The sequence below is a fragment of the Falco punctatus genome (assembly GCF_963210335.1).
Source record: "Falco punctatus genome assembly, chromosome: 4".
Lineage (NCBI taxonomy): Eukaryota > Metazoa > Chordata > Aves > Falconiformes > Falconidae > Falco > Falco punctatus.
Window position 1 is genome coordinate 54727026 of NC_137583.1, and position 17431 is coordinate 54744456.

The 17431-nt window shown below is 38.9% G+C and overlaps 2 protein-coding genes across 2 annotated transcripts in view; one reads left to right on the forward strand and one right to left on the reverse strand.

Moving 5' to 3' along the window:
* The window catches only part of LOC308063974 (growth hormone-releasing hormone receptor-like), a 494830-nt gene that overhangs the window by 36624 nt on the left and 440775 nt on the right, over positions 1-17431 (reverse strand). The window lies entirely within an intron of this gene.
* The window catches only part of LOC308063973 (vasoactive intestinal polypeptide receptor-like), a 36398-nt gene that overhangs the window by 9352 nt on the left and 9615 nt on the right, over positions 1-17431 (forward strand). The window contains exons 2-10 of the mRNA XM_080387719.1: positions 2302-2401; positions 6073-6180; positions 6912-7021; positions 9822-9919; positions 11415-11547; positions 11993-12146; positions 14090-14150; positions 16147-16216; positions 17084-17175. Coding sequence (XP_080243845.1) covers positions 2302-2401; positions 6073-6180; positions 6912-7021; positions 9822-9919; positions 11415-11547; positions 11993-12146; positions 14090-14150; positions 16147-16216; positions 17084-17175 — 926 coding nt within the window. The remainder of the gene's footprint in view (positions 1-2301; positions 2402-6072; positions 6181-6911; positions 7022-9821; positions 9920-11414; positions 11548-11992; positions 12147-14089; positions 14151-16146; positions 16217-17083; positions 17176-17431) is intronic.

Genomic DNA, 17431 nt, shown 5'->3' on the forward strand with positions numbered 1-17431 from the left:
CAGCAAGAAGTACTATTTTAAGAGTCACTCATGCTGACTTATAAAATGTATTTTGAATTACCCACTGGAGGAATACAATGCATGAGAAAAGCCGTGTCTTAATTTTCTTTTCAAACAGTGTCCTTAATCCTCTTTCTGTTCTAATATTAGGATGTATGAAAAATCTCTAGAGCCTCATAATTAAAAGCAGTCTGCCTATGCTACTTTAAAACCCAACTGCAGGCAGAGTTTTTAAAGGTTTTTAAGGATAAAGTTGTGGTCTGATTTTTTTCCCCTAGGCAGATGTTATTGCTAAGATGTAACAGTCCACATGACTTCCAGTAATGTTTCTGTGGAGGCTAAAAGAAGTACTGGTAGCATTGCTCACAAAACATGCTGAAGGCCAATAACTCAATTTCCTGAGACTGAACAGGCAATATAGCAGTGATGTTTTCATCTGTACTGTGTTTTCAAAGTCATTAGAGGTTTAGAATCGCCTACAGTCTTCCTCAGAAATGTCTTAGAAAGCCTTCAATCCATCATTCCCATTAAACCCACCACCCCCTGAGCACCTGGCTCTGCCTTGAATAGCATATCTTGCAAAGGAGCAAACCATCTGCTCTACTCCATGTAAGATTCCCTATGTCTTGAAGATCCCAATATCCCAAAGGAGGCTTCGGTGCAGTATTCAGTTGTCTGAATAAAGTTCTGCTGCTTTCTAGACTCAATTGACTCTATTGTCTCTGGGTTTAGTTCAGTTCCTTAAACATGGGTGTGTAGAAATAGCTCAGACATCAAATAATGCATTTGACGCTTCTGTATGGGGCTGGCAAAATTAATGCAGAATCTATCTGCACAAGAGGGTTGAGATATCTTATAGCAGCCCAGACAGCACTAACTGTTCCTGCATGAGTGAAACATCCTTTGAATTTCCATGGACTGCAAAAGAAGCTCAGGTAAGAAGATCACATATAGACACTGACATTGTAGATTCTTTCTCAGAATTTAATTGCCTTCCTAGAGGAAATTTGGGGGTGTTCTAGGGTATTAAGAACATCTTCACGGTCGCAGCAGATATGATGCAGGACTACAGGGGACATGAAACTTTATGGAGTGTGAGATGGAGGCCGAGCAAAATACATGACAGCACCTAAATGACACTAAATATCTGTATTTAAGAAGATGAATCTAGACCCCATTCAACAACTGATGTCTAGAAATCCCTTTAGCTGTTTAAATGTACGTGTCTTAATCTGTGGGATAAATAAAATTCCTTAAGCTTCCCAAACAAGTAATGATTTTTTTTTCATTTCTTCATCTGGTAAAATGGAAAGAGTGCCTCTAAGGAGCGTGTAGCATCTTCAGATAGCATGGTGATAAAATTTTGTAATCACTCAGATTAAATTATGGCCAAGACTTCAATTTTTCTATTTTCTTTAAATTCTTGGACTTCAGTATTTCTTATTTAAGCCCCAATGGACCTGGAAACATCAGCTTGTATTTATTGCTTCTATTTTTATAATTATACCAGCTGCATTCACAAAGGAAGAGCTTACACCATGGTCTCCCAGTGGAGTGATTTCTATGGTGCCATAATCTCAATGTTTCAAAGATGACCAGGAGCCCATTTTATTAGTATCACCATCAAAGCAGAGGAGGCTCACCCTCCTGAAGTATGGGTAAGACTTCATTATCACACTTGGGGGCTAATTTCTCCAATAAAGAGAGCTCCCAAGAATTGAAATAGTAATATTATGCCAATAGGTAGTTCTGAACACCAGAAAAACTTACTAAAGAAACCAAAAAACCCCGCCACCACAGCATGCCTATTTAAATAAATTATGTTTTGGTTCTGTTTTACAGGGAAGAAACATGTATATGGTCTGACTGCATGTATGTTTGGGGCACTCAGTGTGAATATTCCTGTAGCTGATTGATTCATCCAATTTTGCCAGTTGACAAAGAGGTAGAGATCCAAAGACTGTGAAATCTATTGGACTTTTGTGAAAAACATAGGTGTAAAGGAGAGGTGGTGTGTATGTCCAGGTTGGAGAAGAGGTGCTACATGAGCTTAACTTTTACGATACACTGAAGAATCCATATGAGTAGGCATATCCAGGCACATATACAAAAAGATAAATGGATGAGAACACAGCCTCCTCCTGCTGTTTGCATGTCCCATTTGCAGAAAAATCTTCATCTGGGTTTTTCACATTCTAAGACCTCAAAGCACCAGCCATAAGGTACAAAACAGAAAGAAACCTGGCTCCTCTTACTCTGCTAGTCACAGAACTTCGTTTGTTTTGCCTTTCTCTCACCAAGGTTGCAGGAATCCATCCAGAATGCAAGATATTCCAGCAGGTGGTCAAAGAGGAGGCTTTGTGCTTAGAAAAGAATGAATCTGTTTCACCTGATCTGAAAGGTAACAGTCCTGATCGTTGAGCTCTGATGTGAATATCCCTTGTATATCATTTCAGGGGCACAACATAAAGATGCCATTTGTTCGTTTGAGTCAAGGTTTTGTTCTTATTTTATTTGGTTTCTTCATAGTTTGAAGTGTTCCTTCTATAGGCTGGGATTTTACCTCATTTTAGACATCTTTAAAAGCTCAATGTCTAAGTCAGTCAATCTAATTATCGTCTTAGATTCCCTTAAAGTAAATGGAGGAAGATGGGTGTCCCTAGAACATGTTTCATGACCTTTGGTTTAGATGCTTACTTTAGAATGAGATGAATCATTCTCTGGAATAGTATTTCTCTTTACTAACTAAAGAATGAGACTAAAGTGATTAGTTCAGATTCTGACAAGTTTAGATGCTTAGTTAGGGCAGGAAAACCCTACTTGGCATGTCTTACATTCCTAAAGTATTTGATGTGTTCTTTACTTCTATCCAAAACTCTCAAGAAGCCTCCACAGAAAACACTGAAATTATTCCTGCTGCAAATCATTCCAATCCAGTGAAAGTGTTCTTTGTGGAAAACCAAAAGAAAAACATCATCCCAACTTCAAAATATCCTGTGTCTATATTTTTAGAGGTTCTTTGTTTCCTTTTTATAAAAAAAGATTTATTGTGGTGGTGGTTTGAAATCTGTTACATGCTCAAACATAATTTTTGAAAATGAACAGTTCAGAAAGCCTGTAAAATATTTTTAAAGTGCTGTTTGAGGGGGTTCTCTTTGCTGGGGTTTTGGCATTCTGGAGATATGTTTTGAATTGATTCCAAGTGATATTTCAAAATGTTCAAACTCTTTCAAAAGTTCAGTCATATTCTTTCTGGCCAATTTTGCTTAGAAAAGTATGAATCCACCTCAGTGAGACTTTTCATTTACATGAAGTATTGAATATTCATTTTCTGCAGAGGAGTTACGAGACAAAGATGCCTCATGCACTTGATATGAACAGACGTATTGCAACCACCTGGCAGTTTGCCTTTAGCAGCCCATCGAAATTTAGATGAAATTTAGAGACTAACCCCTAGGATATTTCCTTTACCTTCATATTTATTTTCCTAGAGCCTTTCCAATCCCTCTGTGTCTGATATTCTTCTTGTACTTGCCTACTCTATGTTAGTAGTATTTGCCTTCCCCTTTAATCAAGCTGAGAATACCTCCTGGACACATTTGTCACTTGGAATACCCAGTAACCCACCCAAAAATGTTCTGGCAAAAATCAGGTGTTTTCAATAATGATTTATTACATGCATTACAGGATGACATTCTGAGTATTTTTCTCTTTACTGGAAAAATAATTACATGATCTTGAAATCCTCTTGGTAGCAAAGGTTATTCAAAGAAATAAAAATCCCTCAAAATTCTTTAAACTATTTATAACTCTTCAACCTTGACAATTCTGATCTTCTCAAAGCTCTCCTTTCTGACTTTTTTTCTCTAGAGATGGAAAGACTTTAATGAAAATTTGTTCTGATATTTACAGACTTTCTCAATATATTTTAAAATGAAACACTAGATCCTAAAGAACAATTCATCGCCAGTATTTCATCTGGGGTATTTTAAAACTAGACTAAAATTGGTAGAAGTCCCTAGGTTGCATTTCAGTTTTCAGGAATGCAATGAGACAAACTGAAGGATCACAATTTGTACAGAGTTACTTCTCAGTAGCCACAGAGTATCCATGCTGGAATTAGTCTGTTGCAGGCTTTTTAATGTAAAGCAGTTCCACATTATTCTTCTTGTACAGAGCAGTGTCTAATGAGTGTCATCGTTAGAGTCCAGGGTGCAATTCCTGTCATCTTGAAGTAGATGTGTAAAATAGGTCAAATGAATCAAGCTCTAAAAATGCTTCTTTTTCTCCATTGTCTGAAAAAGAAAGCCCTGGGTTACCGAAAAAAAAAAAAGACTTAAATAACTATGAAGTCAACATTACTTCATACAATTCCTGCTGCAGTTGTCTTTATGGAGTCTCGGGTGACCCGGACAATCGCTAGTCTTTTGAGAACCTCAGCATGCAAAATGCTCCTGCTGCTTTTGTGCTCAGTGGTTTCTTTGATGTAAACTGTAGAAGTCACTGGAAACTAAGACTTAACACATACAAGTTCCATTCCCACATAAGGTCACCTGATTCTTGTTTTTAACCCCACATTGCCAAATGTGATAGACTTTTAGACACAGATCCTCAAAGGTATTATAGTTCCTCTGAGACAGACCCTTTAAGTCCCTAAGTCGAAGTGTGTGTGCCACTGCGTGTCTAAGTGGGACTCATAATACCTGACTTTATTAATTTGAAAATTAACAGCCTAGTTTAGGCTATAATCATCAGAGAGACCTAGGTATTTGCAGTAGGTGATTCATCCTGTTCTCAGAAAGGAGCCGCTAATGTATGGGATGAATCATGCGCTGGAAGTCCCTGTCTCTTTCTACTGATTGCAGAGGGAACATAGCTAAGATTAGCTGACATATTTTAAACAATTAAAATTAGAGATAATGAAGCAGGGGTTCGATTTTCCCATCTGGCAAATTTGGGATACCAGGAATTTCATCCTCCTAAGGGTGATGTGAGGATAACGCTGTGGGAGATTCTCAGGACTATCCTTTTGGAAGCCAGAGAGTAACTTTGCTCAGCTACAGGCAAGTAATATTGCTTCCACGTTTCAGCTCTCAACAATTTTAGATTTGCCTTGTCATCAGTCACGGATGAAACAGAAAAGAATCAGTGAAAGAAAATAACGCCTCCCAAACGAAACTCGTGCACTGCTTTATACCCACCTTAGGACCCCTAGAGATTAGTTTCGGTTACAACACGGTGCTTTTTTTTATTGGTTCAGGCACCTTTACGCGCTGATCATTTTTCTGTCCTGCACCTACACCTACTTGCCAGCAGACACTGCATGACCACACCTGGAGTCTCAATGTGATGCATCTGCCACAAGGCTGTGATCAACTATAACTTCTGAAAACTCTTTTTATTGGACTCGTAGCTAGAAGCATGCCCTGCAACATCAGCTGGCAGTGTCTAGTTTAGGGAGCCTTGTGAATGCCAACCAGTCAGACCTACTCCTGATGATGGTTATTTTATAGGATGCTGGGATATGTTCTTCGTTTGGGAAGAATCTAATCCCTGTTGAAGTCCATTGTAAAAATGCCATTGATTGCCTAAGACCAGGACTTCAGCCCTTATTTCCTTTAAGTTGGGTGAAATTGGTAGACTTTAAGCATGGAATCAAGAGACTGAGGATTAATTTTTAAGTCTGATGATTTTCAGTTAGAATCTGAAACCAATAAAGAGAAATCTCAAGTGCTAATAATTATTCAGTATTTTGATTTTGGTGACTTTTGTTTTGACAATAAAAGGAGTTCCACTTGATTTGACTTTCAGATTGTGCCTGCTTGAATTGCAGGTACATTCTGCCATGAGATAAGGTGGGGGAAGGTCCAGATGGAATGCCAAAGGCATATGTGAGAAAGGCATTCAAGAAGAGGAAAATAATCCAATCCTTCATTTGCAAAGCTGCATGTTCTGTTGTTGCTCTTCTTGCTTGTGAATTAGTGGGGGAACCACAATCTCACTGTGGAAGATTGACTGTATGATGTTCTGTATGTGTGTGTTTGTTTATTTAAAGGCGGTTTTTTTTTTCAGGATGCGCCAGAGACTGGGATGGGCTAACCTGCTGGCCCAGAGCCACTTTTGGGGAAGTGGTTAAAGTGCCCTGTCCAAGATTTTTTGAAGAAATCACCAATATCCACGGCAAGGCTTTTTTTCATGTTCTTTTTATCCCTACCTATTTTTAAAACCAAATTCTAATAGTTAAAGATTCAGTAACTTGCATATTTTCCTGGTTCACAATACTGTCTTATGTCAGTCGACACAAAGTGATTATCCATATACACATTTTGGTTTGTGATCAATAACTGACACACTTTTGCGTTATGCTGTACTGAATTGTCTAGTCTCTTTGGCCTAAAAATTATGGGGAATTGCACTACATTGCTAAGGTTATAAAGGAATCTGTCATAGAATTGCTGATTTATAAAGTCATCGAGTAATTAATGTTAGAAAGGGCCTCTTGAGGTCATCTAGTCCAATCCTCCAGTCACAGCCAGACCAAGTTCAAAAATTGTATCTAACTTCAAAGCTAGATCAGGTGGATCAGGCCTTTGTCCACAAGCACAAATTATGTTGGAAATGCAGGACAGACCGCATAATTTGATTTCTTCTGTATAAGAATCTGCAGAATGAATTTCCTATGTGAAATGTGTAAGTTGCGTTGCATCTTGAAATGAATGGGAACATCTGTCTCAACTTCTCAAGTGATAGATATATAGAATATTATAACTGTAGCTAATCTTGCTGAACATGACTAGACCTGTAAGTGCTTAACTTAAGAACTGAAGTAGGAATAAAAATGTGTTGTTTCTCACCAAAACTTAAAGAACACTCTCCCATAATTTGTTCTCTGATATATTTTACCATTAAAGGCTTCCTTCAGAGAAACTGTACACAGGAGGCATATTGGTCAGAACCGTTCCCACCGTACACTGTTGCCTGTGGATTTGATGAAGGTTCCAGCAAAGGGCCTGAGGAACAGGTGAGTTTATTTGCTGCTTGTGGACATCTCCAGAGCACCCTCTTCTGAGTGGGCTGAGTAGCTGGATGCTCCCACACACCTGAGCCCTGTCAGAATCTAGTAATGACCCATCTTCAGTGGTAAGCTCAAACCATTTAGGTATATCGTTTAACAAATTAGGCTTAATAGAAAGCAAAGGGGTAGCAGGTAGCACTTTCATCTCCATACAGTTGTCCCCACCTAATGTGTAGAGTAATGATTAATTTACTTGTCCTGCCTAACAGGGACTTGGGTTCTCTGACAGAGGTGGTTTGAATCCTCCTCACACACCCATCTCCCAAGGAAATCTTACCAACCTGTCTGGGGCAAATTTTTTCAGGGAAAATTCCTTTAGATCCCTCCTGCTGATTTTTTCCCCAGATTTTCTTTGAGCCAGAGAAAAAGATTCCATAACTTTATGGCATGGTGGTCGATGCACATCTTTAGGAGGCTATTCTTGGCTGCCATTGAGTATTGCCACACTTCATCTTTGGTTTCAGTGGAGTAGGAAGTGAACCTCTGGTTTTCCTATCTGATGTCAGTTAGACTCCAGCAGCATTTCTTTCACCCACAACTTCGTATGATTTAAATTCCCATGTTCCTCGTCATTGTACTGGGCCTGAGGATGGGAACATCTCACACATCGTTGGTGGTGGTGGTAGTGCCTCAGTGGTGAACTTTGTCTCATGGCTGAGGGTTGCTGATTAACAAAGACACGTTTACCACCTCTGCCTTTGTGTTCTGGCCTCTGCTAAATGGGGCAGTTCCAGCAAGAGAGAATAGGGGTGTCTCCATCCCCTCATCTCCAGTCTGTATTGGGCAAAGCTCATACAGCTTGTGTAAGTGCCATATGGGGTACCTCACTGCCTCCTCCTCCTATTGCGGTATTTTGATAGAAGTGATGGACTCCTTCCAATGTAGGAAAGAAAAAAGTCACATAGCTCGTTGCCAGTGTGCAGTCATGACCCAACACTGGAAAAAGGCCATTTGTCACAGGTCAAAGCAAGACACAGTAAGGTGGCAAGGGCTGTCATCACTAACAATCTGGGTGTTATCTGGAATAAACTGTTCAGTTCTCCCAGCATGTGAGTTCAAGCACAGAAGTACTAGTTCAGGTATCTGAATCCTTAGGAAGTGTAGACACAGTTGGCTTCAGCCATTTGGCTCGATGGGCTCAGAAACTCAGGCACAGCTGTAACAGACAGTATAGACAGCTGGAGCTCAATTCTGCACCTGTGAGCTAAGAATATTTGTACTCCTTTACACTTCAGGGAAGCTAGAAAGATAGATGCTTAAAGAACTTCTGGCAAGGTGCTGGAAACCATGCAAAACAGTTCAGAAAGGTTGCAGGACTCCTAAGGTGGCCTGTATTCTGGAGCACAGTTCTCCAGCCCTGGGGCCAGCTGCCATGGCATGGCTCTCGCCCACTAAACTCTTACTCTCCAGGGTGGCTTACTCCAGGCTGTCCCTGGCTTGTGCTAAGCCAGGCAGTTTGTAGCTGGCCTAGGCTGAAATCAAGCAAAGGACTATATTTACATTTTAACTTTATGGAAGATTTCAGGGCAGAGCTCATGCCTGTGCTGCAGCTGTGTTTAGTTTGTTATTCCAGTCAAACCCACAAGATCTGCAAACAGAAGATAAGATCAGTAAGCTCTGCTGCATTGTAGACATAGGGAAGCAAGTAAGAAGAATCCCACTTATATTCTAAGAGAACCACTTGTTTTGCATTTTGTATCTGCAGTGAGGACTTATGAGGTCTTCTGCACATAGTAGTGGGCTTTTTTAGCTACCATACAAAACCAGATAAAATGCTTTGAAATACTTAATTGTTTAATTGAGAAACCCATTTTCTAATTTTCACCTGGGTTTTGAAAATACTGTATAAAAGATTAGGACTATTTCAGAAACATCAGGATGATTCCCAGGTTGCCAGGGTTGCATGACTTATTTATGGATCTATTTAAAATTGCTAATTGTTTATCTTTTGGATAAACACAGTTTGGCTTAATCAGAGAACAAAGTGTCCGTTGCATTTGCAAGGAGATAATTTGCCTGGATTCAGAGAATTTAGTTTCTTGGGATTTTAAATAATCAGTTAATCTTGTAGTGGATCAAAATAAAATTTTCATAGATAAAGCAATGTAAACATGCTTCATTTTTCTTAGGATATTGGTTGTTTAAATACAAAAGAAGCAAACAAATTAACTATAAAGAATTTAGAGTGTTATAGTGTATAACAACTGAATGAACTGTTTGTCCAAAGAATTAAAGACTGTGAGGTCGTTTTCTTGGCTTTAAAATTCTTGCTTCTACTGTTTCACAGTGTTTCAGTTTCCTCACCTGAAAAATGTAAATTTTGTGTTTCTTTTATCTATAGCTGTTAATGAGAACCAATACTTATTGAATCTGGCCCAGGTCTAAAGTGATGGATTCACCAATCACCCATCAGCAGGTTTCAGCACCCTAGAGTCTTTACATACCTATAGGAGAAAATGTGATTGCTTAAAGTTAACATTTTCCTTTTGAACGTGCTCAGAGGGGTCACTATTGCAGATGAACCTGGGTTGTGAAACCGGTCTCGTGTAAGGTTAGGTAGGATTCAACAGGAAAAAAAGTTGTGTTAGCAACAGAGGGAAAAACCTGAAGCAGATCTCAAGCGTGCAAAGCAGCATATAGGTGATGGGACTGACTAGCAGGGGAAAATGTATCCTAGTGAAATAAACACACCAGCATGCATGCTGCACAACCACCAGCATCGGTCCGTGTTCTCTTTTTCTCATAGAAATCATATTATTCTGCATTTTGGCGTGTCTACACTGCTGGCTATGCAGCATCAGTGACCTCACTCACTACAGCTCTAATTGTCTTTGCTGCCTTCAGGTAAAAAACAAATGGTCTCTTTTCCAGGATGTCTTAAGAGACCCTCATCCTAATTCCCCTCAAACCCTCTGTGTTTTTGTTTTGTGGGAATTATTTTTATTTTTTTTCAAACCCTTCTCAGACATAACACTGTTGATGTTATGGCAATGGGTCCTTCTCTATTCATGTTGTAGCATTTCCCTGCAGCTGTTAGAACAATAAAGCTGGCTGGGCAGTCTGCCTAAGTCTCTTTAATGACAGCTTACAGTGGAAATGCTCCAACCTGTTATCACTGTTAACATAAGAGAACTGTTCCTCTAGTGCATAGCTGGACATACCCTGCAGAAACAATGTCTCATGCCCCTGAACCAGCAGTAATTCTAAACTGTCCATTCTCTCTGTGAAAGACCATTGCTTCCATAACTGGGAGCTCTAGAAAGAGATTTAAAGAAATTTAAGTGTTGTGTTTGATGATGGATATTAGGAAATGGATGCTGGTTTGATCAGTTCCAATGCACTTGGACAAAAGCCTTAAGCTTACTCTGCAGACAGGAGTGCTGAGCACAGAATCAGCTTCCTAACTGGTGTGGACTGGCAGTCCCAAAGGTCATATCACTTACAGAGAGACCCAGGACCAAGAAGGTGATATGTTCAAACCCTGAAGGAGATTCCTTCAGCTCAAGGTAAAACTGTGGACAGGGCAATCTAGGGAAATAGAATCAGAATCATTTAGGTTGGAAAGACCATTAAGATCAACCCCAACCATTAACCTAGTGCTGCCAAATCCACTGCTGAACCATGGCCCTAAGTGCCACATCTACATGTCTTTTGAACGCCTCTGGGGGTGGTGACTCCACCACCTCCCTGGGCAGCCTGTTCCAGTACTTACCCATCCTTTCAGTGAAGATTTTTTTCCTAATATCCAGTCTAAACCTGACCTGGTGCAACTTGAGGCTGTTTCCTCTTGTCCTACACCCCCTTTCAGGCAGCTGCAGAGAGTGAGAAGGTCTCCCCTGAGCCTTCTTTTCTCTAGGCTGACCCCCCCCCCCCCCCCCAGTGCTCTCAGGTGCTCCTCATTAGACTAATGCATTAGACTAAAGACAGCTACATCCCTCTCAGCCATCCCACAACACGCAGCTGACACCCATTCAGTACTCTTCTCTGGCCAGAAAAGGGTTGAAGAGCCTGTTGCGAGCTTCTTCAACAACAAAAAAAATTATTTAGAATAATTAAAAGGCATTGTTGTAATGTAGTTCAAGAGTCCCAGAGTTACTCTCTTCTTCTGACATCTCCTTTAAATATGTGGTGATTCAAGGACAATTATACTAGCACTTTTATTAGCTTAAACAGATAATAACTGCTCTGCTCCCCTATGTCTAGCTCCCTCTCAAATAGTGAAAGATCATTTATTTTCTCTGGAAGGTGTCTGCAGTCATGTGTATTCCTGTTTCAGTTTTGATAAGACCGTGAGAAATTTCTCTCGAAGAATAATTCTTATTTTCTCTTTCCATGTCAGAAAATTCCACTGTACACGGAATTACATCCATATGCACCTATTTGTCTCCTTTATCTTGAAAGCAATTGCTGTTTTCACCAAAGATGCTGTTTTGTTTGCAGATGAAACTATGGACCACTGCCTAATGTCAACGGTACTAAATTTCGCCTCTCTCTTATCCTTGATTTGACATTTAATTCTTTACCTGAAGAGAACATGGAGATTTCTTAAGCCTATTTCTCTTTACTTTGCTAGAAGTGAAATCTTAAAACAAATAATACTACACAAACCCAAAGACCAAGTGCTATGGCTACACTCAGTCTTGATATGTAAGGTACAGGTCTGTTGACTCTAATGAAGCTGTAACAATTTCTATCAGTAACGAAATTAATCTATAAGAAAGGGCCAGTGGTTCCCTTCCAAAAAACCTAAAGTGAAGTCCATTGAAACTATAGAATCCCAAACGTACTATAATCTTGTAATGATTTCTTCACTCTTGTGTGGTAACTTTGAATTTTGTCCTTACTTGTAGAAAATCCAGACACAATGGTGAACAGATCTAATAGGTTGGTGTTTTTTTTCTTGCTCTGCACTTCCAGGTTGCTTGTAAAGCTGCTGTGGCATTCTTCCAGTTTAGCATTTTAGCCAATTTCTTCTGGCTTCTTATAGAAGGGATATACCTGCAAACATTGCTTCTGCTGACCTTTGTTTCGGACAAGCAGTATGTATGCTGGTTCATATTTACTGGCTGGGGTTAGTACTCTTTTCTGCTTTGTGCTATTTAGTATTGTCATCTACTTTCAGAACTAGATAAAATATTTGTTCTGAGGTAAGAAAGTGCCTATCAAAGGTGCCACCTTTCTGATAAAAGTTGGCTCTTCATCCAGTACTACTACACCAAAACCATACTATTGTACTGTCTTTCTTCTTACCTTGTTAGATACTTATACCCTTCAAATATCTGAAGGAGGGGATAGGATGGACGTGTTACTAGAAGCACTACGATATGCCTGCTCAAAAGACTGCAGCACTCATCTTTATCATTGGATGTAATTTCTTGCAACTACAGTAATTTTAATGTTAACCATCTAATCCAAATGATCTCTCCAGGTTTCTCCTGCAGTCAGTTGAGGCATGCATGCCGTGGTGGTGATTAGTCCAGTTCCCAACAAGATGAGTAATGTGGCTGTGTAACACCCTGGAAATATGTTGCCTTTCTCCACTGACGAAAAACATTTCAATGAGTAACTTCAAGTTGACAATTTGCTTTGAGTAAGCAGAATTAGATAGATTAATCTTAAACCATGTGAGTTCAGGCCTAGTAATCAAATGATACTTTCTTTTGGGTTTTTTTCAGAGACCTCTTGGCTTTAAGTTTTTAGCTTTTAAGTTTCTGCAGAAACTGATATTGTCTCTGATGGTCAAAATATATGCATATAATACATTACATTTCTTTCACTGATCAGATGTTCTTGTACCTCACTTCACTTTGGCTTTCTGAAGTAGAGGCACTCAAATTCAGTGGTGACTTTGAGATTTTTGGATTAGAAGTGGAATCCAAATTCTTCTGAAATAAATAGTTATTTATCCTTAATCTTCAGATTATCAGACTTTTTTTATTTAATTCAATTTTTTGAGCTATTTTAATTATGATTGCCTGAAATTAGATGCTTAGACCTTGACTAATCACAGCTAACTTGAGATAACAAAGGAAACATCTCAATTAATAACGTCTCTCATTTTCCATTGATTATAGAAGGAGATAAGGATTATTACATCTCAGGGGCAACTCAGCTTTTGGGTGATAAGGATGTAAATATTTCTCTTCCTTAATTAGAAAGGTAACTTGAACTGAATGTGGTCCCAGCTTAAAGGCCTTGAAGAAAAGTATAAAATTAGGAAGGACAACTTCTGGGCCTTTCCTACAGATCTCAAATGATACTTAGAAAGATATAACCTATATTTCTATAGATTTATCAGTGAAAATGTCACCTGCTTCAAACTGGAGTCCCTTTTGTGGCAGCTTTGAAAGTCACTTAGTCCTTGGGAATTCAATTCCACAGGAGAAGACCAGAAGCAATTGCTATTTTATAGGCCTGTTAAAAAAAAAAAAAAAAAAAAAAAAAAGAGGAGAGAAAAAAAAAAAAAGCTAATAGCTCTTCAGTCATAAATGTAGAAGGGTAAGCAGTGATAAAGTGAGGCTAGAAATCACCAGATCCTGGATTTAGCTAAATTCTTATGGAATGCTCACAGGCTGATGGGTCTAGAATGATTAATAGAGGGTCCTCCGGACAAAACTGTGAACTCTTCCAGCTAATGTACAAAGAGTTGCATGCTTGCAATTCACAAGATAAAAGAGCTCTAGCTAAATAAGTGATTCTTCCAGCTTCACAAATGCCTGTAATTCATGGCCAAACCTTCAAGTAATCAGCTGATATTTTTGACATCATGGTTTCACAGCATCCCCTATTTGCCTTCGTTTTGATATCATTCTCCTGCTTTTTTGTTTGGTTGGTTTTTTTCTTTCCCTGAACTGCAAGTTCAGTTCTGTTGTAATGTTACTTAAAATTGCCTGACCCACTGTTTGACCTTTAATGTATATCCAATCTGCTGCACTGTGAAACTTCATGAAATAAAGTTTCCATGGGACATTGTATTCAAAACAGTTATATTATGTCCCATGTTGATTTGTCCAGGAGCTCCCACTGCTGTGATGTTTGCTTGGGTCCTCACAAGAATCCATCAACAAAATACTGGGTAAGTTAATGATGTTTGCTTGGGTCCTCACAAGAATCCATCAACAAAATACTGGGTAAGTTAATGATGTTTGCTTGGGTCCTCACAAGAATTCATCAACAAAATACTGGGTAAGTTAAAGCTTGAATAAGGAAGTCAAGGATGTCCTATTTTGTATTGTATTTTGATTTTCTGGTGGGGAAAGAGTGTATATATAAAAAACAGGCAAAAGAAATTGTTCCAAAGTTGTGCCTCTAATCTTTACACTTCGTAGGCAAGTGAGAGAGAAAATAATTTCAGTCCTTCTGGTTTTGATGTGCATATATGGAGTAATAAAACCTGGAAACATCATAGTGAATATTGAACTATCATTTCGTTTCCTAATTCCTAGTCCTTGAAATAATTATGTTTTAAGAAAGTTTCTGCTTCTGTTAAAAATCAGCCATAAATTGCTAACCCTAATCTCTTCAAATAAGTACTTCCCAAAACAAACACGTTATGTCCTGATAAGCAGTTTCTTCTTTCATTTCCATTCAGTTCTTTGTTGGTTTGTTTTGGTGGTGGGTTTTTTTTTTTATTATTTCTATCTTTTATATGACAGCCAGGCACAAAGCAGCTGACTGTTTACTAAAACATGCCCTGAAGGCCTTCAGGTCATTTCACATCAATGGTCAGTTCAAAAAGATATTATTTTACACCTCAGGACTCAGATTAATGATGTAGAAGCAGTAAGTTCTATGGTCCACTACACTTGACACATCCTTTTTTCCTTTCTTGATATTACTGGAGAACATCTGTAGAAGTTCTCTACTGTAATGTTTCATAAGTGGAAGTGTTTTATATTTCCACACCACATGCTTCCTTTTTGTAGCCAGGAGAGGTGCAAGGAAGATTTCATTTTTCCTTCTTTCCCACGGCATTTTTTCCAAAGAATTGCTGGGTTCATCTGTTGGATCTGTAGCAGAAGAATCTGGCACAAGATACTCCAGTTATATAGTTCAGAGGGAGGTGGAGAGCAGGAACAACAGCTCTGAGAAGCTCTCACAGGCTTAGAGGGGGCTGAAAAGTGGCTGAACTTCGGCTACTCTTCCAGCAAAGCACTGACCTGCTCAGTTTACTTCTCTGAAGTATTTTGGATGAGTTGAATTTTGTCCTGTTGTATTGATCTTTGACTGCAAAGGAAAAACAGTTGAACACGTCCAACGAAGACATCTACAGTCAGAGGAATTTCATTGCAGATCCTCCATTCATTTGCTTGGTCTTATAATATTAAATGTATAAAACCCCTATAGTACCAGAACCACTCATCTTTTACCTAATCACCTAGTAAATGGGAAACCCAAGTTCTTCAGACACAGCTGTTCTGAACTCACTTTGCAAAGATACCTTACATGCAGACATGCTGAGATAAGCTACCATCCGTAAAGTTTCTTGTTACGCAGCCAAATATTCGGTGTCACAGAACTGGAAGGGAAGATACAGGAAGAGGGAGCACAATATAACCTAGCAGGTATGGCACTTGGCTGGAGGGAGTTAAATTGCATTGTTATTGATGTTAAATACATGAATAGTTTCAAAACAGAGACTAAATGCCCATTCTGCTCTGTCCTTTCAGGGCACCTTTACTAGGACTCTGGATTTTTCTTGCCTATTTCCTCAAGACCCCAAAGTCATTACATTTGTGGGTGCACAGTGGCTTAGTCTCCAATCTGTACTCTGTAAAACAGTAACTTTTTCAACAGGGAGGAAAAAAAGGCTTATAAGAAAGATGCCTGAAAATACAAATGTGCGTTCCTTAACTTTGCTTTGGTTCTTCAACCCTTGCCTCTTACTGAATAAACTCCCTTTAGATCAGGCTGCACAGGGACTTTTAGAGAGTTATCAGGATACCAGTACTGGCAGGGGCTTTGACATAGTGATTAAAAACTTAGTGTCCATCACTTTCCTATTCTGTGACTGCCATGTGTTGTGGAAATCTCACATGGGACAGATAACATGACTGCTTTCCTTGTTTCAGATGTTGGGATGATGATGAACATGGAGTGGTGCTATGGATCATCAAAGGCCCCATCCTGCTGACCGTATTAGTATGTTTTTTTCATTTTGTCTTGAGTTTCTTTTAAAATGGGAAAGCTAAGTTAGCATCTCCTTTCAGTAAGCTGGTAGAAAAGCAATAGCACATGCTATAGTATGGAATTTCAAATAGCGGGACTTTATTGTATAACATGTGGTTTTGTTGTTGTTGTTTTTGTTGGGTTTTCCCCCAAAAAACCCACCATAAATCACAAACTAAAAAGTAAATCCTACATTTTCTAGAATCATGCTAGGACATAATGGAATCATCTTGACAGCTGCATTCCACATACTACAGTCATGTCTGTGTCTTTTAAAGTAATTTCTGAAGAAAAGCAATCCATATTGGCAAGATTCTTAGATAACAGGAAACTGATTTAATACAAGAAACACATACATAATTTTATCTAGTATATTTTTAAAATGAGTTCTTTGGATGTAACCTTAAGACAACCATACATACCCACACACCAAGCACACATTTATTCCATCTAAACTCAGGGAGGAAAGAGTATGTTATTTAGGTCTGTATCTGTTATAATTTCTGTTACAAACAATGAAGGGAACAGGGAGGACTATTGGGGCTCTATAAGATCTGCTTAGGTCCTGACAACAAGTACAAGGGGTTAATATCAGATGTAACCCAATATTGAGATAGGTAGATCTATATTAATGGAACATTACTTTCAGCATATCTTTATTTATAACTATATATTGGTGGGGAAAATGAGTACTGTTTCTAATGCCTTTGATTTGAGAGCAGATCTGCACCGGTTTATAGCGGTGCAATTCCTATGCCTGGGGATTTTTAGTTAATTAGTATCAACTGAAGATATGTCCTGATTTGTAGTAAGTTTACAGGTTTTCTCTTGTCTTTTCAGATTAATTTTATTATCTTTATTAATGTGATCAGAATTCTAGTCCATAAATTGAAATCTCAAGAGGGAGGAGGGAGCCATTCAAGCCACTTTGTGTGAGTATTTCTGGGTCCCTTGATACTGACCCATTCTAGCTGCTCTAAGAAATGTTTTATGGGCAGCAGCACAGAATGTTTTACTCCTTACTAATAGAAAGAGAAATCCCCAGAAGAAATAACAACGTAAACTTGCCTTTTCATCCCAAATATCAGATCTCTCTTTTTCTTCAGGGGAAGAAGGGTGGGGTGGATGTGCTGGGAACAATGAGAAAAGTAAAATATAAAGTGTTACAACTCTGAAAGGACTCAGCTT